The 22,861-nt window shown below is 45.5% G+C and overlaps 1 protein-coding gene across 1 annotated transcript in view; it reads right to left on the bottom strand.

The window, feature by feature from the left end:
• Positions 1-10,536, bottom strand: part of LOC119739080 (deleted in malignant brain tumors 1 protein-like) — a 41,087-nt gene extending 30,551 nt beyond the window's left edge. Inside the window, exons 1-6 of the mRNA XM_038213915.1 lie at positions 10,470-10,536; positions 9,065-9,406; positions 7,911-8,453; positions 7,734-7,806; positions 7,145-7,398; positions 1,625-1,936 (exon numbers count right to left, since the gene is read on the bottom strand). Coding sequence (XP_038069843.1) covers positions 1,625-1,936; positions 7,145-7,398; positions 7,734-7,806; positions 7,911-8,453; positions 9,065-9,406; positions 10,470-10,536 — 1,591 coding nt within the window. The remainder of the gene's footprint in view (positions 1-1,624; positions 1,937-7,144; positions 7,399-7,733; positions 7,807-7,910; positions 8,454-9,064; positions 9,407-10,469) is intronic.
• Between the last annotated feature and the right edge of the window lie 12,325 nt (positions 10,537-22,861).

Below are 22,861 nucleotides of genomic sequence, written 5' to 3'. Positions count from 1 at the left end.
GTACATTCTAAAGTGCCCGGTTTATCAGAAATTTGATTTTTAGCCAATATCTCGGCCAATATTGCACATAACTACACAAGTAAGGTGTTTAAACCTATGTTTTGAAAGTCAGGTATCATTACAATCTATGTGTGTCCTTGGCATGTAAATACATAAATTCTAAAGTGCCGATTATCAGAAATTTGATTTTCAGCCAATATCTTATTCACTTTCAGCCAATATTACAGTTTATTTTGAGTATGATGGCATAAAAGATCAACTTTGATCATTACTGCTTATCAGAAACCCATCTGTCAACATTAGCTGCAATATTGGCTGAGATATTAGCTAAAAATCAAATTTCTGATAAATCGGCACTTTAGAATTTACATATTTACCTGTCAAGGACACACATAGTTACTTCGTGAATGGTCTTCTAATGATACCTGACCCTCAAAACATGGCTTAAGACACCTTACTTGTGTAGTAATGTGCTATACTGTCTGAGATATAGGCCAAAAATCAAATTTCTGATAATCGGCACTTTAGAATTTACATATTTACCTGCCAAAGACACACATAGCTACATCGTGAATGGTCTCCTAATGATATCTGACCCTCAAAACATGGCTTTAGACACCTGGTACTTGTGTAGTAATGTGCTATATTGGCCGAGATTGATATGCCAAAAACATGATTTTCTGGTATAGCGGCATTAATTTGCATATTCCTATGCCACAGATACATGTGGTCACTTCCAGAATAGATTTATTGTGATCTCTGACCTTGAAAACATGGGTTTAGACACTTAATTCGTTCAGTTATCTGCAATTTTGGCTGTGATATAGTGAAAAATACATGTTTCGATAGTGGCGGCACTAATTTGCATAAAAACAATACGTAGGACATTTTTTGAAATTTTTAACACAGCAAATCATTTTCTACGCATTTGTTTTTATCTATAGACGTTGATTAGAAGTTGATTTCCGAGGGTGCACAATACCCCCCTCTTCAACTAATGTGATTCATTCATGTCCATGATACAACCAAAGTCCATTAACGTACATGGGAAAAATCAGGCATACTTGTTTTTTCTTCCAACAACTGCCAGCGAAATGTATCATTTTATGCTCCCTTCACCAGCCTCAAGGTAATTATCGTGACTTTTAAACCAATGCATTTTGTAAAACTAAATTTAAAACCTCCAAAAATCGCACATGTTGAATTTTATCCATTGGATCGTTCATGTGGCTGGCTATCCATACCCGGCCAGCCATGTGCTAGTGGGCAGCTGGGTAGAAACCCTCCATTAATGACTGGTGAAAGAGATTAAATCTACACTTGTGATTTTAATTCAAATCACGTATTGTGGAAAAATTGTTACAAAATCGAAATTTTGTGGGACAAACCATAAGAAAATTTGACACTTCGTTGGAAACGTCAAAAAGTCGGTTTTCCAATTAAAATCGAAAAACGGGTTCCCTTGGCATACATAAAAATATTACATTGTTTGTTACATGTTTCACATTGTAGATGTGTTCATGAAGAGAAAGTTTTGTATCAGGAAAACATTGATGAAAAGAATGGCAACAGTGAATACCCTCGCTTAGCGCTCATTCAAGTTATCATCATTCTCATTACTAACTTGCACAGACGACCCCAGCATCCTCGTCGTTGATGCAACCGTTAGTGCTAATTTTTGACTCGCAGTCCTGCAACCGACTCTCCAGTCCTGTGCAACGTACATAGTCTAAAGCTATCCGGACTGATCTGACGCCAAAAGATGCCGAGCCAGTCGCTGACATGGCACCGGTGTAGCCCAGCTGACGGCACACTACACTTGCATCGTTGATGTCCCATTCGTTGTCACAGACTGTTCCCCAAGCGCCGTCTACGTAAACCTCCACTCTACCTTGAAAAGCGTCCACACCGCCGACAAGACGTATACTGGAATTGGCTAGAATTGGAGAAGAAAGGTTGTAAAAAAAAAACACACTCACCTCTCACCTTTTAAAATAGCAATATCTGATTTTCATAGATTTTGGTGGATTCAGGAATAAAGAACTGTCTCTCTGTTAGCAATAACCCCCCCCCCCCCCCACACACACACACCCTTCTCCAATTTGTTCAGATATAGCCCTCATTTATGTCCAACTAACATGCTTGTAATGTGCTCTACATAACGAGCGAGGACTGACACACAAAGGGAGAACAACAGATCCTTTCAGTCCTCGGTGTTGAGTCTTTTGTTGAAAATGGTCCTCTATCGTATGGTTATGTGCTTATAGTCTATGAGAGAGTGTTATATAACAGGGACAAAGGGAAACGCAGCATCGTCCTGGACAGTATTGTAAAACACGACTGTATGTGAGCGGCACTTGTACACGTATGATGTGTGTGGCAGAAATGTGCAGTGTGGCATTGAAAAGACGCATACATGTACTTGTATGCTGTTACCCACATGCACAGTGGCGACTGGGCGTGGCCTAAAGAAATGTACTCAAGTACATGTATGTCTACGAGTACTACAACACTACTCTAAACTGTCATGGAGAAACAATGAGTAATTTTTTTTCTTAAGTGAGCTACTTCAAAACGAAAACACTACATGAAATGTTTACTCGTCCTCGGCCTCGACTTTAGCACTTGCCAAGCTATATACCATCTTGCAAACATTGAATTCTGCATTGAGCTGCAATCATGGTATACAGTATACGTGTTAAGTCTTAGGCTAAAAAAAAAAATAAGTCGGTCTCTGGTCAGCGCGCGCGTCGATTTTAAGCATGCGCGTCGATCTTTTTTTTTTCCAAAATGTTCCGCGGTAGCTCAAACAGCGCCCTCTATTTCCGCACCTCCTCAATTTTTTTTTACCAAAGAGCACCAAGGAATGGGAAATTGCACCAAGGCAAATGATCGAAAGCACCAAGGCAAATTATGGAGGCCACCAATGTACATGAGGACACCAAAAGAGCAAGATAGTACCCACCTTGTCTGTACAATCCAAGCTGAAGAAAAAAAAAAAAAAAGGAAAAAAAAAAAAAAAAAAGCCGCGTGGCCGCGTCAATTCCGGAACTTTGGTCTGACCAGAGACCAAATATTTTTTGGGGGGGCCTTATTTCAAATTCAATATATTGAAACAAGTCATATTATATTGTGTACAATACACTTTGAACAAAACTATTCAAACGTAAGTATCGCATGTGAACAATCAAGTTAGATACTCAATCTCCCTGCAGGTCTGTAAACAAAATCACAATGAAGTATTTTTTAACAACGTAACTCCCCCATATCAAAGGTGATTTGTGAGTCCACGGTACGAGGGGACGATACTAATACCTGTTAAACCTTATATTTGCATATTTCTCTAGCTTAAGGCTCCCAATCGCTAGCATTTTATACCACAGTAAATAGCGCCCTCAGCGCCAAGGCCCTCCGTACCCACGTCAGTCTGGTACCCTTGTCTTCTGTATCTCTATCACGAGCACTCAGTAATCCCTGCCAGCTGAGCCCCAAGTGGGGAAGGAGGGTGGGAGGTTTAACAGGTAAGTATCGTCCCCTCGTGGACTCAAAATCACCTTTGATTTGAGGGAGTGCACTTCTGGGACTCACTTACCTGTTAAACCTTACATTTGCATAGATTTGCACCATCTATAGGAGGAGGGCTAGGGCGAGGCCGCCATATAGGTACTATACTGTTCTAAGCACTACCTGGATTAGATTGGTATGTCCCCTCGTGTCCTCACCAAAATTGATAGGTAAACATTACCAAAGTATGTGGAAAAGGACTCACCTACTACAGGTATATGGAGTTCTAGTCGACCAGGTGTTGGAGGTAGTCAACCTGTCCTGACAGTTGCGATGAGATGGCAGCCTAGAGGGCTAGTTGTCCCGTCTGACCTTCTGAACATAGGACGTCCTTCAGGTAGCACGAGCTGAAGGTTGATGGCGTTTTTCAAACAGCTAGCTGCCTGTAGAATGTTTGGCAGAGGAACGCCTTTCAAAAATGCCCATGATGTCGTTAATGCTCTTGTGTCATGAGCATGGGCAGTGTTCTCTGAACGTGTAGGCCAATCTGGTACAGAAGAGTCCATCGGGAGATCGTGTCCCGTGATGCCCCTGAATAAGGCTCAGAGTTGTTGTAATGAACAACTGGGTGGTCTCACCCCTGAGGGGCTAGGTTCGGGAGCAATACCACTTGAGGGCCCGAACCGGACACCAGAGTTTGTCATCTCGGACTGAAGAGATCTCCGGAATAAAAATATCAGATGGTTGGAAAGTTGATGACTGATTCTTTACCAGAAACATTTTATGAGGAATCAGTCGAAATCCATGTGGTTCCCATCGTACATGACCCTGTTCTATGGTAATTAAGGGCATGCAACTCACTGCGTCTCCTGGCTGTAGCCGCTGCTATCAGGAAAACTGTTTTTAATGTCAAGTTTAGCAGAGAGGCATTAGCAAGGGGCTCATATGGCTGCTTTGTCAATGCCCACAGAACTGAACCCAAGTCCCAAGAAAGGACTAATCGAGGATGCTGTTTGAAACTGTTGATCCATCAGAAAAACCTGTATGAACTGCTGCTATTGCAGAATGGTAGCCTCGAACTGTGGAAACGGAGAGGCCTTGCGTAAACCGTTCCATGAGGAAATCACTGATTTGTCCTACAGATGCTGTGGATGGATCAATAGACTTGTCTCCGCACCATTTATAATAATGTTGTAGTCGGCTGTTATATGACTGTCGTGTTGAGGCCCTACGACTTTGGGCGGCAATGACGGCGTTTGCCGAAAGTCCTGCTGTTCGGAGAGACTACTCGACAATAGCCAACAGGTCAGGTGAAGTGTCTCGGCTCTGGCAGTGGGATTTTGGAGCGGGGTTGAAAGAAGATCTACCCTCTGAGAGAGTATTATTGGTGTGTAATCAGAAGATTGACTATCCTCTGAATAAGGCTGACGGGGCCAGAATGGGGCGATGAGGATTATTTTGCAATATTCCGACTCTGTCTTCCTCAGTACCTTCGGAAGGAGAAAGATCGGTGGATATGCGTATCTGAACATGTTTGCCCAACTTATGGAAAGGGCGCCCATTGCCCACGCATGGGGATCGGGACTTCGTGCGCAATATACCGGCAGGTGGTTGTTGAGGGCTGACAGAAACAGATCTATGTCCGAGCGATCGAGCCTTTGGAAAATGTTCTGGACTACCGTTGGGTGTAGTGTCCATTCTGTCAGGATTATTTTTCCCCTGGAGAGAGCATCTGCCATGAGGTTCAGCTTGCCAGCAATGTGAAGTGCCGTCAACATTATGTCGTTCATGGTGCACCACATTAGGAGATCCTAGGTGTGAAGACAAAGCTTAGGGTACCGTGTGCCTCCTTGACGGTTTATGTAGGAGACAATGGTGGAGTTGTCGGACTTTACTAGCACTGCCTGACCCTTTATCGTGCGCTGGAAGTGGATCAGTGCTTTCCTGACAGCCAGCAGCTCGAGAACGTTGATATGGAGGATCCTCTCGTCTGGGTTCCAATTCCCCGCAACTGATTCTGTGACGAGATGCGCCCCCAGCCATGGTTGGAAGCATCGGTTTGGTTGGAATGAAAGACAGACCTATGTTGAGGTTGGACGGATTCAGCCACCAACGTAGATGTGTTTGAATATCTTGAACGACCGGTACGAGATGAGTTATTGAATGCAGTTTTGGCCAATAGTGGGCAAGGAGATGGAGCTGAATGGATCGCATCCTTAGTCTGCACCACGGGACTATGTCCACCATACTGGCCATGAGCCCCAGAAGACGTAACCATGCTATGGCTGGGGCTATTTTGGCAGGTAGAAAAAGTGTTACACACTCTATTAGGTTGAGAATTCTTTCCTGTGTAGGCACAGCCACGCTCTGCAGGAGATCCAACTCGGCCCCTAAATAGACTGGCTGTGTGGAATGTTCCAGATGAGACTTTTTCTGATTTATCAGAAAACCCAACCGAAATGCTAGTTCTTGCGTTAGATTGATTGCCCTTAGAGTCTCCTCTCTGGTTGAGCCCACGACGAGCCAATCATCGAGGTAAACAAAAATCTGAATGTTCCTTTTTTGCAGGATTGATGCAACAGTTTTTGCTATTCTGGTAAACACCTTTACCGTGAAAAGGCTGAACGGAAGGCAACTGAACTCGTAAGTTTTTCCGTCGTACTGAAACCGAAGGAAGTGAACATGGCCCTTTGAAATTGGAACATGTACGTATGCATCCTGCAAATCTAGTGAGGATGCCCAAGCTGGTACCGGTAGAGCCTCGAGGACTGTACGCAGCGTCTCCAGCCTGAATTTTTTTGGCCAAATATACCTGTTTAAGGGTTTCAGATTCAGTATGGGACGCCACTCGCCAGGGTTCTTCTTTGTTTGTAGGAAGAATGACAAGTGGAATCTGTGCCTGGTATCTCCCCATTGAACCAGGTGAACTGCCTGTTTCTGGAGTAGGGTTTGAATTTCGCTTTCCATTGCAAGGCGTTTTTGCTTGTCTGTTGGAATAGGAGCTGGAAGTGGAGTAAAGCCCGATGGGGTTGTGCTTGTGAATTCACATGGCCAGTTTAAAACGGTTGATAAAGACCACCTGGCTGGTCTTAAACACTATTCCGGTGTCAAATGAAATTTTGGCTCCTATGAAATCTGGTGTCTTTTACCGTTTTATTGGTTAAACGTTCACTGTCCTCACGAAGGCATGCGCAATACTACCAGTGAGTCAGTATTTCATTGTCCTAAATTCACACCACACCGGCACAGCTACATTCCACACCACTCGCGCAGTACGAGTGACACGCATGCCACATATAAGGATTTTTTTTATGACTATTCGCGACAGGGCCATACTATAATATAGCTATAGAGGGGTGTTTCGAAAAACAAGAAGTCAATTTGTTGAACAAAATCGTTGGAAATATATAATTTTTGAACCATTGAACCAGGTGAACTGCCTGTTTCTGGAGTAGGGTTTGAATTTCGCTTTCCATTGCAAGGCGTTTTTGCTTGTCTGTTGGAATAGGAGCTGGAAGTGGAGTAAAGCCCGATGGGGTTGTGCTTGTGAATTCCAATGCATACCCCTGCCTTACGTTGTCCTGTACCCACTTGTCTTGACAGGAAAGGGCCCAAGTCTGGGAGTCAGCCGGGCCCGTACGTTTTTTGTAAGATCGGTGGCCTTTTTCATCTGGTGTCGGTTCGTCAGCCGGCGATATGTTGAGCACTCTGACCATGTCTTTCATCAATACCCGTAACCTTTGGTCAGAGGGGGAAAGAGGTAACGAAATGGCAGACTCGTCATTGGACGAGACAACCGTGGGGAGTTTGGGCATTTCGCCCTCCCCGCGGCACTCGGGCTCAGTGGGTTGATCTTTGTGTCCCTCAGCGCTGAAGCCGATTGTGTGTCTATGGCTGCACGGGGACATGATGGACAGTTGTCAGAATCCTTAGATAAATTATCGGAGGGAAAAACTGACATCTGATCACCTGACTCGTGATCCTGTGATCCTGTGTAACAGTAACAGGTTCGCTGACCGAGGTTTGCCCAGTCGGTTTAGGAACCAACGATGTTATCGTGGCCGATAACTGCTGGAAACCCTGTAACAACATATGTTTTATGCTGTTGGAGCGAGAGCTCCGGTAAGGCGAATGTTGGGAGCCCCAAGAATAGCTTGAGACGGACCCTACTGAAGAGGAACTGGAGCTATAATTACGGCGCCGAGGCCTCTTGTGATGGCGATGCTTACCCTTCGAAACCGTATCTCTCCGGCTCCGGTGAGTCCCGGGCGATCCGGTTTCCATCAGGGTCAGATCTGTATCCTGGGAAATATTCAGGTCATCCCGGTCAGGCATAATATTTCTGGCAACAGAGGCTGAGGGCCCGGAGGATGTCTGCTCATCCCCGGTTCAGCCCACTTTCTTACCGGACGCTTTGCCGGAATTCGAGACTAGGGGTCCGGAAGGAGCCACCCGGTTATCCCTCTCCGGGGCACCGGAGGCTAGAGGCCTGGAAGGCATAGCTCCGGACCCGGCAGCGTGGTCTGATTTTTTGCTTTTCTTTTTACCGGGAGTAGGGGCTAGAGGCCCGACAGGCGTAGCCCTATTCCCTGCGCCCGGTGTACCGGAGGCCAGAGGCCCGGAAAGCGTGTCTCTGGTAGGTGGGTAGCTTGGTCGGTTGCTGTCTGAAGTACACATGGGGACTGGAGGCCCGGAAGGCGCAGCTCCAGCATGTTGGGTATTCTTACTGGGGGCCAGAGGCCCAGAAAGCGTGTCCCTGGTAAGCGACTTAGGTGTACCCGATTTTTTCTTGGTCGATCGTTTGCGTTGTGATGACCCGGGAGAATTACTCACTGCCGAGTCCACCGATGGCGACCGAGAATTAAGCAAAGCCGAAACTACGTCCCATTCGTCTTCTCCCCAAGTATGGCATACCTCGCAGGCATTTTCTGGGGTGCATGAACGGCAACCTGGGCGCAAATCATGAGCGTCCACACGTGCCCGGGGTTTAATGCGGCGACAAGCGCCGCACGTGACATAATTTTGCAGGGTAATGCCGAGCATATATAGTCTTGCGTGACTCCGCCATTACAATGAAACGATAGAACTGTCGACTTTCCAGTAACGAAAACGGCAAAAATGTAACCAAGGAGTGGTAATTTTTCTTCACAAATTATGAAAAGACGACACACACTTTGTGTACAACTAATTTTAATGTTACTTTAATCAATACTTAGCAATATGAGGAAGGAAAAAGCAAATCCTTCGGGAGCATGAAAATTCTACGTGTCACTCATGTGAGCGCTAGAGAAAAAGATGACGAGGGTACCAGACTGATGCGGGTACGGGTACGGATAGGGCCTGGGCGCTGAGGGCGCTATTTACTTTGGTATAAAACGCTAGCGATTGGGAGCCTTAGGCTTGAGAAATATGCAAATGTAAGGTTTAATAGGTAAGAGAATCCCAGAAGTGGACTCTTGAACATTCTTTGCAAAGAAAGGACAAAACAACACGAATAGTCTTATTTTCCCACCCCAACCCAACCCCTTAAAAAAAAGTAAAAAAGAAATTTGAAATTTACATGAAAGAGTGGGGCTGGCGCTGGGTGAAGAGCAGACCACACCAGCAACATCAAAATATCCGCAATGGACATCGGTGGACAACGGACAAAGGTGTAACATGCTTTCATCACCCCGACAATTGACGTTGTCGTACTTGATGCGTCCGCTGCCTCGTCCAAAGTACCTGTCCGCCCGTGAATATGCAAAGAGGGCATTTCCGTAGCCCAGCTGTCGACACACTACCATGGCGTCTGACAGATCCCAGTTGTCATCGCAAACTGTTCCCCACACTCCGTCGACGTACACCTCCACTCGGCCCTGCAGATAGCTACTACTGCCAGCGAGACGAATGGAAAATTCCACTAGAATTTAAAAAAAAAACAATCAAATTTAAAACGTTAATTCATGTTTAAAATAAGGAACAATCGGAACAGTATGACCCAGGCAGCTTTATGACATTGGGGGCCTTTTTGGTTTAAAATCCTTAATGCTATTAATAGTAGGGGGGCCAATGTAAAGATTTGGGTTCCCGTTGAAATTTCATGTTAATTTATGGCAACCATTATAAATGTAATCTTATGAGTCCTGAGAACAAGAAAATTGATGTTGCCATTTTTTCCATTGACCTTTAGTGACCTTGACCTGAGGTCAAAGTTCATGGGTCATTTTCACCTAAAATTTGCCTTTCGGAAGGGTTTGGAAGATTTTCGAGGCAAGTGAGCACATATTCAATTTGGTTGACAGTTTTCCCATTATAATAAATGTTATTATTAATGTATTTATGGATTTTGCAGAAGAAAACATGGGAAAATGTCACTTGTGCCCGAAAAGGGCCGTGTTGTTTTGACCATCTCACGAAGATTGCGCCCCCCCCCCCATGACCTCGGCCATCGAGTGACGAAAAATTATGAAACTCAGTACATGCATAGAACAACTTAACATGAACAAACCCAAGAAATTTCATGACTATAGGTCACAGGGTTTTGGAATTACGGCTAATTAATTATTCATAATCACGTATGGTAATTCAAATGTGTACACTACGTATATGGGGAAATTCGGTTTTGACGGAGGGTAGCGCCGAAAATGTTTTGCTGCGCGGCAACCTGTGGTTCGAATTTTATGTTTTTGGTATCAAAAGATGTGCAAGACTCGAGGCTAAAAGTCAGGACAGCTCAGGCCGTGAAATAAATAATTTTTCAAGAGTATCGCGGAAAAAGTTGAAAGGGGAAAATCCGCCCCCCCCCCTTTTAGGGCCAAAATATGACCAACCCTTTATTAGTGCCTGGCATCTTAATATGAAATGTTGTAAAGTGTCCTCTGCAGTACCGCACTCACACAGGGCGTTTGTCGGTTGAGGAAAATCCCCACTTCTTCATGGTGCTTTTGATGCCAGACACTCCAGAGCGGAGGTGATTTAAGCACCTCCAGGTCTTCCATCCTGCATTGGATCCTGTAGGTAAGGCTTCTGCAGGCTTGATTGGCATCTCATGTAGTGGGGGAGACGACACCAGCCTGGCCAACCCAGGAGGCACACACTTGGGTCTTAATAGCAGGGTTGATCGCTTTCAGGTGACTCACAGTGTAGCACTGCTGTGACTGGTCAAGAGCATCGGTCAACGTCTTCCCTTGGGGGACCGTTCCTTTGACGACGTACACTACTCTGCCATTGAATACTACAAAGAAACGATGGTTCTTCAGTAGGACACCAATAAACTGGGTAAGGGTCAGGTCTGCCTTCATGTCCAGGATCTTCTGAAGGAGTTAGCAACGGTTAACACTGTCAAAAGCAGCTGTAAGATCAACAAAGACAGCGCCGGTGATCTATTTTTTTCTGATGGAAGCAGTCCTTAATGTACTGAGTGAGGTTTAGAAGCTGGGTCTTTCCCGGGTTTTAGGAGGGCGATGACCTTCGACTTTTGACACACTTTAGGTATTGTTTGTGTGGCGAGGCAGGTGTTGATGAGCTGGAGTAACCAATTTGAGGCGTTTGGTCCAAGATGTTTCAGTTCTGTGGTGAAAATGTTATCCAGTTTGGTTGATTTCCTGTTCTTTATTTATGCCAGTCACAAGTTCATTAGCAGAGAAGGATTTGATGAAGCCAATTAGGTCAATGGCGGGGTCTTTCTGGCGGAGCTTGGGTTTCGGTCGCTTATTAAGAGAACGTGGCACTTTACCATTTAATAGCAGTTGTTGTGGGCTATCTGGTTGGCGGTGATGTTACAATGCTGTTCACTTGGCTGAGCTTTTTTTTTTATTATACTCAAGGCTTGGAGGCCATATTGGCTTCTTGGGCATATTGGCTTCTTGGCCATATTGGTGGTTACCACAAGGGTTTGCCACAAGCTTTTAAGCTGTTCTGATATGGCTGTTATTAATTCCTCCCCAGATGAGACGGTATCGACAGCAAGAGAGTCGTTTTCATACACAGTATGCGTTTGTATTTCCTGTAAAGTTCAGCACTACGGGATGCTAAGCCTGGGTTGTAATCAGTGCGGCAGCCCGAAGGGATGTTCTTGCACCACCACATCAACAAACCAGAGTCATAGGGGTTGGATCAATGTCAGCTAGATGGTGTTTGAGCGCATTGGTGAAGCCTTCACAGTTGGCCTTACTAAGTTGAAACAGCGGTGGATTGGAATTGTTGCGAAGAGACAGCAGCAGTCACTTTGATTCCAATAGGGCGATGTCGGGTCTTTGGAATGGGTCAAGGACCATCTTGTTGCTAAGTGAGGCGATGTTGTGGCTCACAAGGGCTAGAGCAGGGTTGAAACTTCATCTCCAGCCTCCACTGTGGAAAAACTTCGACAGTTTCGCATTGTGAATAAGGCTCAGTTGACTTGCTTCGGCCGGCGATTCAAAAGCGTCGACGTCTGTGATGGAATGATAGCCAATAATGCTGCTGTGGCTATTACATTGTAAATCCCCGATAATTATGCGTAGCTTGGGCTGTTTTGTGGATTGTGGCGGTGGCATTAGGAAGGGGCTTCCGAGTGGTTTGTAGACAGATGTTATGGCTACTCCGCTAAGCTCAGTATTCAGGACTTTGATGTTCTGGTCATCGGATATGGAAGTTGACTGAATGACAGTCCCAGTTTTGAACCCCCCCCCCCAAAAAACCCAGTGTTAATCAGATGAACAGCTCGTTGGTTGAATTGTCTTTGTTTCGTTGGTTGAAGTGGCACTGGGACTAAGAAACAGGAAATACCATTGGCACCAATAATAGCCAATGCCCTCGGCGCCTCCACAAATGCAGGCTTCCATGCTTTCACTGGATCTGAGCAGACGGGCAAGTTTGCGGTGAAGGGCAAGCTCAATTGCTGGCAGGCACTAAATTAGTGTTCTGCTGAGGTGTTTTCTGCCTTTGCTGCGTTGGGAGCTGCCTGCAAGCTGACAGCCGCAGCAGGAGGCATCGAGGCATTTGTATGCCAACCTGTCACGTTGCTCGAGTGACGACGATGATGAGGAGGAGGATCCTTCAATTTAGTTCTGACACTGCAGCAGTTTGTACTGCTGGTATGGTCGGCCATGGACACTCCTTTATAAACATTAGACAGATGAACATGTGTTTGCTGTAAGATCTAAAAGTGTATGTACATGTATGTAATGTTCCAGTGAAAGATGTCATGTTAATAAATTTAGTCAAAAATACGTTGATATTTTACTGGAAAATTCAGCTGTTTATATGCCACACACTAACAGGACTTTAAAAACGCATGCAGAGCAGTTACTTAGTGTAAGAAGCATGATTAAAAACCCCAAAGGGATAAATGGATACTTAATCTCCTATTTCTAACACCATATTGTGTGCATTTTAACCCGTTTTGGGGTATATTATAGAAAATAAGATTAAGGTATCAGAAAATGGTCAGAAAAAATGGCAACATCAATTTTTTGTAAGTTAAAACATCCCAGAAGATGGTCCAACCAATTGATCTTACAGCTGCTATTGACAGTGTTAACCGTTGCCGACTCCTTCAGAAGATCCTGGACATGACGGCAGACCTGACCCTTACCCAGTTTATTGGTGTCCTACTGAAGAACCATCGTTTCTTTGTAGTATTCAATGGCAGAGTAGAGTACGTCTTCAAAGGAACGGTCCCCCAAGGGAAGACGTTGACCGATGCTCTTGACCAGTCACAGCAGTGCTACACTGTGAGTCACCTGAAAGCGATCAACCCTGCTATTAAGACCCAAGTGTGTGCCTCCTGGGTTGGCCAGGCTGGTGTCGTCTCCCCCACTACATGAGATGCCAATCAAGCCTGCAGAAGCCTTACCTACAGGATCCGATGCAGGATGGAAGACCTGGAGGTGCTTAAATCACCTCTGCTCTGGAGTGGCACGCATCAAAAGCACCATGAAGAAGTGGGGATTTTCCTCAACCAACAAACGCCCTGTGTGAGTGCGGTACTGCAGAGGACACTTTACAACATTTCATATTTAGATGCCAGGCACTAAAGGGTTGGTCATATTTTGGCCCTAAAAGGGGGGGGGGCGGATTTCCCCCTTTCAACTTTTTCCGCGATAAAATTATTTATTTCACGGCCTGAGCTGTCCTGACGTTTTAGCCTCGAGTCTTGCACATCTTTTGATACCAAAAACATAATATTCGAACCACATGTTGCCGCGCAGCAAAACATTTTCGGCGCTACCCTCCGTCAAAACTGAATTTCCCCATATACGTAGTGTACACATTTGAATTACCATACGTGCTTATGAATAATTTATTAGCCGTAAGTCCAAAACCCTGTGACCTATAGTCATGAAATTTCTTGGGTTTGTTCATGTTTAGTTGTTCTATGCATGTACCGAGTTTCATAATTTTTCATCACTCGATGGCCGAGGTCATGGGGGGCGGGGGCGGAATCTGCGTGAGATGGTCAAAACAACACGGCCCTTTTCGGGCAAATATGACATTTTCCCATGTTTTCTTCAGCAAAACCCATAAATACATTAATAATAACATTTATTATAATGGAGAAACTCTCAATCAAATACAATATGTGCTCATTTGCCTCGAAAATCTTCGCAAACCCTTCCGAAAGGCAAATTTTAGGTGCAATTGACCCATGAACTTTGACCTCAGGTCAAGGTCACTAAAGGTCAATGGACAAAATGGCAACATCAATTTTCTTGTTCTCGGAACTCATAAGATTACATTTATAATGGTTGCCATAAATTAACATGACATGCCAACGGAAGTACATTGCCCCCCCCCCCCCCCACTATAAGACAGTTCACCCTTTCCTATTGGTCGAGAGCCGTCACATGGCCAGTTTAAAACGGTTGATAAAGACCACCTGGCTGGTCTTAAACACTATTCCGGTGTCAAATGAAATTTTGGCTCCTATGAAATCTGGTGTCTTTTACCGTTTTATTGGTTAAACGTTCACTGTCCTCACGAAGGCATGCGCAATACTACCAGTGAGTCAGTATTTCATTGTCCTAAATTATTAGGATTCTTGATGGTTCATCTCCAGACGAGGGAAACCATTCGAGATCCTGTGCGACTGTGGCACTAATTTCAAAGGAGGTGATAATGAGCTACGAGACGCCTTTGCTGCCACGGATCCCATCTTACAGCAGGAGCTTACCAAGCACCATGTCAAGTTTGTGTTCAACCCTCCGAAGGCTCCACACTTTGGAGGAACCTGGGAACAGGAGATCAAGTCTGTGAAAGATGGCCTGAGAGTTGCCCTGAATGAGCAGTCAGTTACTGAGTCAGTACTACGCACCGTGCTCATTGAAGTCGAGGGAATAAAAAAAAATCCAAGCCTCTGGGATATATGTCTCATCTCGCATGTTGCAGATCCCGATCCAGTCACTCCAAACCTTCTGCTGATGGGGCAGCATGACGCGTCTCTCCCTCAGGTTGTCTATCTTGCAAGGGATCTACTTGACCGACGACACTGGAAGCACAGCCAGGTCCTCGCTGATCACTTTTGGTCCGGGATCGTCAAATCCTACTTGCCAACTCTCCAGGAGCGCCAGAAGTGGCATACAGACTAACCTGACCTGATGTCATTATCATGCAGTGGCGTAGCCAGGAATTTTTCAGTTGGGGGGGGGGGGGGGGCGCTGGGGGGGGGTGGAACATTTCATAGGGGGGCGTCATGTAGATAAATGATAATTTTTTTAGAAACTCAAAATCTCAGTGGGGGCGGGGCGACTGGGGGGCGACAAGGTTTCATGGGGGGCTTGCGCCCCCCCGGCTACGCCACTGGTCGTTATGATTGTCGACCCAGCACTCAGCAGAGGTCGAGTACATGGCCCATCGGAAGAGTTGCAGAGACCTTAATTTCCAGGTTCCGACAGTCGTGTCCGCACTGCCAGAGTGAGAGCTCATGGTAAAACCTAGCCCAGGTTGGACGAAGTCTTCATTGCATTACGACTCCTTCCGTAACGTAGGGAGTAAAGAGAGTTCACCTGGGCTAGATAAAACCTACACTCGCCCAGTGGAGGTCAGTGACAACAACCTACCCGATGGTAAACCCGCCAACACCTAAACTGTAAACTTGTATCATTACTCCTGTGATTCTTAGGGACACTTTCAGATTTAGTAAATTTTATGCAAAGATCCTATAGCACCGTGGGCGGTTTTATGCTCATATTTAGGGGCAACTGCATGTACGAAAGTGTCCGAGCGTAAAACTGGTATAGCGCCCTCTTGTGATTATGAATCTAGAAAATTCCAACGTGATTCCAATTTTAGTCACATCAAACGTAAAAACCCAGGTTAAACCCAATTTTCCTAATCATCTGTGTATGCCGTCCATCAGCGGCCATACGTAGGTACTAAAAGTGAGTAGATTTATAGATTTTAAGGGATACTTTGTGGGGGGTTTATAATGGATAAATAACAACCCAGGATGTGTCTACCAGATGGGAGATACCAAACTACAAGAAACAGATCAAGAAAAATACTTGGGAGTGTATATCTGCAACAACTGTAAGTCGTCTGTTCAGTGTGCAAAGTCTGCCCAGAAAGCGATGAATAGCCTCAGAGTTATCAAGAGAACCTTCAAGCATATAACCAAGGATAGTTTTGCTGTATTGTACAAAACATACATAAGGCCTCATCTTGAATACTGCGTCCAAGCATGGAACCCAGGGCTGCGGAAAGATATCCACACATTGGAGAAGGTGCAAAGAAGAGCAACCAAACTGGTTCCTGCTGTAAGACATCTTAGCTATCCAGACAGGCTAGAGGCACTCGACTTGTACAGCCTAGAACAAAGGAGACTAAAGGCGACCTTATAGAAGTGTTCAAGATTTTCAACGGATTTGACAAAACCAAACCAACAAGATTCTTCAAAATCTCCAACACAAGAGAAACAAGAGGACACAAAATGAAGATCTTTAAGAGTGGGATGAACAAAGCTCTGAGATGCAGGCAAGACTTCTTCTCCCAGAGAGTAGTCAACACTTGGAACGATCTACCAAGTTATGTTGTGAATGCCAAGACCACAAATTCTTTCAAACATGAGCTCGACGAGTACTGGAAGAGATATGGGGTCATAAAGGCTTGTAAAGCCTAATACTTATTCCCATTAAATCGTAAGTGTAAGTGTAAGTGACTTAACGTGGGTTTCATCACATGTTGTTATACGGGTACATGTACGTACATTTTATTGATCTTTTAACTGAGGTTTATGCCCTTATATAGTCATTATTGCTGGTTAATTTAGTGTAACTTGGGGCTTATAATAGCTTATCTATGTGACCAGGCACTTTCAGTGCATTGCCCCTTTAAGACTAGTTAGCTCAATGGTACAAGGAAGGTCCACTGATTGCCCTAGTAACAGCCACCCACTGGATTTCATAGACCCTGAGATGTAGTCAGTGTGGTCAGTGTGAACAGTCCGAACTTTCAGCATTTTCATTCTTAGCCATCATCGTGGAAGCATCTATTCCTGTGCACCAGTCGTCCTAGTCAAGAACTGTGCTCATTTTCCCATCCTTGTTCTGTAAGTTCCAATTATTCTTTATTTCTCGTTTATTACTAGTGAAACGGCGGTGCCGGGCCGCCGGCAGAGGGCGCCAGCACGGACCCACGGTGCAACCTTAGCGTTGGGACCCCTGCTGCTGGGCCAGGGAGACCCGTTGCCAGACTGCGCCGACTCAGTAGTGTGACTTTTGTATAGCATCCTTTTTTGTTGTGAGTTGTATAAAGAGAGAGCCTCGTGTAAAGAAAGTGGCAAGAATAAATGGCCGGAGAGCCCCGAAACCCTGAAGAATAGAGTCTGTGGTTTCCTTCGTCTGGCGTGTGAGAACCCCAGATTCGTTCTACGTTACATTGGTGGCAGCGGTGGGATGTCTGACGGAGGAAAAACAGGTAGAATTTGGAGTGTTTTTCGCCATGAATACACCGGGTCGAGTTAGTCTGGCGTCCGACTCGCCACTCGGCGGGTACGCACGCTGGATCAGGGCCTCGCAGAGCGTAAACCAACCTGGTGAGATGGCCAGCAAAGCGTTCGTCACGTTGGATGACTCGGAGTTGGACTTTTTCAGTGTTTCGGGGAGCCAGCTAGGCCCACATGCTACATCCCATGGAGAATCGCGCCGCACTGTGCACCACGGCGCAACAGACGCTCTGTTCCACTCGGAACACTGCCGAGTTGCGCCTGTTGATAAAGCGGGGCTGGCCGGGCTTGATCGTCCGGAGACACCCCTCATCAACACACGTGCCAGGGCCCACGATGGGAACAGCCCCGTAACACACACACCATACAACGGACGCATGTTTTTCTCCGGAACAGCTCCGTTTTACAAACACCAATTCACCGGGTGCACGTTCCCCCGGAACTGCCCCGTAACACACATTCATACAACGGACGCATCCTTTGGGGAATCGCGCCGCACTGTGCACCACGGCGCAACAGACGCTCTGTTCCACTCGGAACACTGCCGAGTTGCGCCTGTTGATAAAGCGGGGCTGGCCGGGCTTGATCGTCCGGAGACGCCCCGCATCAACCCATGTGCCAGGGCCCGCGATGGGAACAGCCCCGTAACACACACATTCATACAACGGACGCATGTTTCATCGGAACGGCTCCGTTCCACGGACACCAATACACCGGGCACGGTTTCCCTCCGAAACGGCCCCGTTCCGCGCATGTACAAGCGCCGGATGCGTGTTCCCCGGTAGAGTTGCTCCGCACGGGAATCAATGGAGCGGAGCCGGCGAAGTTGCTCCGCACGGGAATCAATGGAGCGGAGCCGGTAGAGTTGCTCCGCACGGGATTCAATGGAGCGGAGCTGGCGAAGTTGCTCCGCACGGGAATCAATGGAGCGGAGCCGGTGAAGTTGCTCCGCACGGGATTCAATGGAGCGGAGCCGGCGAGGTTGCTCCGCACGGGAGTCAATGGAGCGGAGCCGGCGAGGTTGCTCCGCACGGGAGTCTATGGAGCGGAGCCGGCGAGGTTGCTCCGCACGGGAATCAATGGAGCGGAGCCGGTAGAGTTGCTCCGCACGGGATTCAATGGAGCGGAGCTGGCGAAGTTGCTCCGCACGGGAATCAATGGAGCGGAGCCGGTGAAGTTGCTCCGCACGGGATTCAATGGAGCGGAGCCGGCGAGGTTGCTCCGCACGGGAGTCTATGGAGCGGAGCCGAGGGAGTTGCGCCGCACGGGAGTTAATGGAGCGGAACCGTGGAGTTGCTCCGCACGGGAGTCAATGGAGTTGAGCCGACAGAGTGGCTCCGCACGGGAGTTAATGGAGCGGAACCGTGGAGTTGCTCCGCACGGGAGTCAATGGAGAGGAGCCGGCGCAGTTGCTCTGCACGGGACTCAATGGAGCGGAGCCGATGGAGTTTCTCTGCACAGTCAATGGGGAGGAGACCCGGGGTGGGCCAAGAGGAGAACCCAGAGGTGATCCCAGAGGTGATCCAAACGGAGAACCCAGAGGAAAACCCAGAAGAGACCCCAGAGGCGACCCCGGAGGAGACCACAGAGGAGACCAGGAGACCCAAGCGGATACCCCAGCGGAGGCGCCGCCTTGTTCGGGGACGAACAAGGGTCCTCGGAGGGGGCTGTGTAACGGCGGTGCCGGGCCGCCGGCAGAGGGCGCCAGCACGGACCCACGGTGCAACCGTAGCGTTGGGACCCCTGCTGCTGGGCCAGGGAGACCCGTTGCCAGACTGCGCCGACTCAGTAGTGTGACTTTTGTATAGCATCCTTTTTTGTTGTGAGTTGTATAAAGAGAGAGCCTCGTGTAAAGAAAGTGGCAAGAATAAATGGCCGGAGAGCCCCGAAACCCTGAAGAATAGAGTCTGTGGTTTCCTTCGTCTGGCGTGTGAGAACCCCAGATTCGTTCTACGTTACACTAGTTTACAATTCACATGTGTGTTCATAAGTTATTATTATTTAGGGTGATGATTTAGTGCATTTTAATTGTTGGGATAAGTTTATCGCTTTTCGTACCGTAAGACTCCCTGAAACTGTTGGGCAAGTCCACGAAGGATTTATCAATTCATTTGAGGAGTTCAAGTTCATTGTATTTTGATATTCTCTTATCCTTATCAGGTTTCTTACTATTTGATTTACTTTTACTTCTTGCAAAGTTCTTTGCTAGTTTAAGCTTAAGTTTAGTTACTTTTTATCTTGGTTTTATTAGGTGTTGGCTGTTGGGCCTTGAGCCCAATACCTATTGGCTTTGTTAGATTTTACTGTTTTATTCTTCTCAGCACTTCTCAGGAAACCCTTCTCCAGAGCTGTTTGGAGAAATGGAAACATAATGAACTTCATTTGTCAATACATGAATGCCCAATCCACCGCAGATGGTCTTTTTTGCAATGACGTCATCATGGGTCACGTGACGTCACTCGAAAGTTTAATAAATTTAATCTTTGAAATTCCATATAAAATCAACCGTGAGAGACCGGAACCTGAAAGTTATGGGAATCGACATGGTAATACATGATCTTTGCGCGTAAAATCACGTGACCCTTCCTTCAGGTCGAAACCGGAAGTGCCTGATGATTTAAAAGTGGAAAAAGATATGAACTTGCTTTTAACGATTTAAGTGTCTGCCTGGATTGACCTTTCAAAAAAAATAATGGGTTATGCCATAAAGTGTTGGAGTGCCAAAAACGTCAAAAACGCATTTTCACTTGATGTCTATGGCGAAGTTTGCGGTAATCGCTTCAAAATTAATGTGCATGATGACCATAATGCAGACAATACCTGTGGGCAAAAAAATGGATTACGTCATCAGACCGGAAGTTACAATAAAAAGACCTTTAAACCTTAAAAAATTGCTAGAAAATATACCGTGATAGATATAATCAAGATTTGGCTGTATACAGCACAGTAAGTATAGCTCTTGAGGTTTCTGGTAATGACGTCACAATGACGTCATCAAGTATCATATTAGTTACAAGCAATCAAAGATTTCTAGATTTAATATTTGAAAAGCAATGTAAAATCAACTGCTACAGATTTGATTTTGTTTTTATGGCAATCGATACAATATTGCAGGGTCTTCAGTTTTGGTAAAATCACGTGTGCAAAATCACGTGACCCTTCCTTCCGGTCGAAACCGGAAGTGCCTTATTATTTGAAATTGGCAGAAGATGCGAACTTGCTTTCAACGATGTGAGTGTCTGCCTAGGCAGTACTGTACAAACATATTACAGGTGACGTCATCAAATGTTAGAGCACACTCTAGCGGCAGTTTAAAAAACGTCGAAAACGCATTTTCACTTGATGTTTGTGACGAAATTAGCGGTGATCGCTTCAAACCTAACATACATGTTGAACTTAATGCAGAAAAGACCTGTGCGCGAAAAAAAAATGGATGACGTCATCAGACCAGAAGTTATAAAGAAAAGACCTTTAAACCTTAAACAATTGCTGAAAAATCAACTGTGAGAGATATAATCAAGATGTGGCTATATTTAGCAGAGTAAATATGGCTCTGGAGGTGTCTGGCGATGACGTCACAATGACGTCATCAAGTGTCATATTACAAGCAAATAAATATTTCCATATTTAATCTTTGAAAAATCAATATAAAATCAACTGCTACAGTTTTGAATTTGTTTTTTATGGCAATCGATGACATATTGCAGGGTCTTCAATTTGCAAAATCACGTGACCCTTCCTTCCGGTCAAAAACGGAAGTGCCTTATTAATTGAAATTGGCAGAAGATGCGAACTTGCTTTCAACGATTTGAGTGTCTGCCTAGGCAGTACTGTACAGCAATTATACAGGTGACGTCATCAAATGTTAGAGCGCCCTCTGGCAGCATGTTGAAAAGTCAAACATGGATTTAAACATGCATATTTTGAGTTGATGTGTGTGGCAAAGTTTGCGGTAATCCATGGTCCAACACCGTGTGGTTGTACGTTCCTACAACCTCTAGTTCTTATTTGATTCACTTATTCAGAGGTGGTTGAGATATATTTAATTCTGTAATTCACAATTCTGTTATTAAGTTGTTCGCTTAATATTTTACCAAATTTCGGGGACAACTCCTTTGAAAACATGCAGTTAAAATGAATGTACATGCATAGACTGTCTACAGTCTATGCATGTACATAGCATGTACACACGCTAAGATTGCCAGCAATGCATTTTGTGGTTTTACATTCAACAGCTTAAAGTTACACAACTCACGGTCTTCATCAGTAATTTATCAATCTAATCAGCTCAGCTACTATCTTCATTATTGTAATTTTGAGAACAATCAGTAATAAAAGGAGAGCAAATCAACCAATCATATACTCGTCACCAGTCTCCTGTCCTGCCCTTTCTTTCAATAGCTCTCCTGGATTTTCTTTAAATGAAGGACTGCTGTGCCCGCTGGCAACGGAGAATCATAGACTAATTTTCCAGAGGAACTAGCCAAGTGCACACACAAAACGGGTGACTCGTAAATAGCATTTTGTTGTATTCCTGTCACATACATGTAGTGCGAAATGTTTTTTTCTTCTTATTTATTACACAGGTCTTGTAAAAAAGTTCAGGTCCAGTAATATTCTTCAGTTCCAAACCTGCTGTCTAGTGCTTTTTTTTCATGAAATTTGAGCCCTGGCCCGGCATGGTGCATCAAGAGTGCATCATGTTTCTCAAGTCATGTCCTTCATGTGCGTCACGTCATGAATTGGTGTGTCTAACAATTTGGGAAGTGTGCCATAGTTTGAATCTTTGGTTTCAATTCTCTTAACCCGAACTCCCTATGGTGATTTACTAGGAAACATGATCCCAACACCATATGGTAATCTGTGCACACACAAAAACAGTTGGACTGTGTTTATTTGTGGTATGCCTATCCCACGTAACGGTGAAGCACAATCAGTTTACTAGTGCAGTACTCATCCTAACAGATTCCAACAAACCCAGGTGTTGGAGTTTGGCTGGTTGGGGATCGTTAGGGTTAAAGCTCATTTCTGTTGTACAGTTTGTAGACATGAACATGAAGTATTGATCAAGGGCGAATCCAGAACACAATTTTTTTTGGGGGGGGGGCAAAAAAAAATTGTGTCTTTCAAAAAGTGGGTCAAAAAATTACGGCGTGGGGTTCGGGGCCCGCTTAAGGGCCCCGAATTTTTTTTGGATTCTCGATGCTCTGTGGTGCGATCTGAGGCAATTTCTGACCACTTTAGCCAATGTTTTTTGAGGAAAAGATGGTGGTGTACTCATTGCCTGCCTTTATTGCGACGTCACATAAAAAACCCAATTGGTTTCGGGTTTTTTGGGGGGGGGGGGGGGCATGGCCCCCTTTGGCCCCCCCGGATCCGCCCTTCAATACTATTGAATTTACTTTGTTCAACTGGTGTCTTTGAGAGGAATAGACCTATGTGTAATTGAATTCT

This window comes from Patiria miniata, unplaced genomic scaffold (assembly GCF_015706575.1).
Source record: "Patiria miniata isolate m_02_andy unplaced genomic scaffold, ASM1570657v1 HiC_scaffold_30, whole genome shotgun sequence".
NCBI classification, from domain to species: Eukaryota; Metazoa; Echinodermata; class Asteroidea; order Valvatida; family Asterinidae; genus Patiria; species Patiria miniata.
Note: the sequence above shows the minus strand (reverse complement) of the source record. Positions and strands in the feature narration are given on the sequence as shown.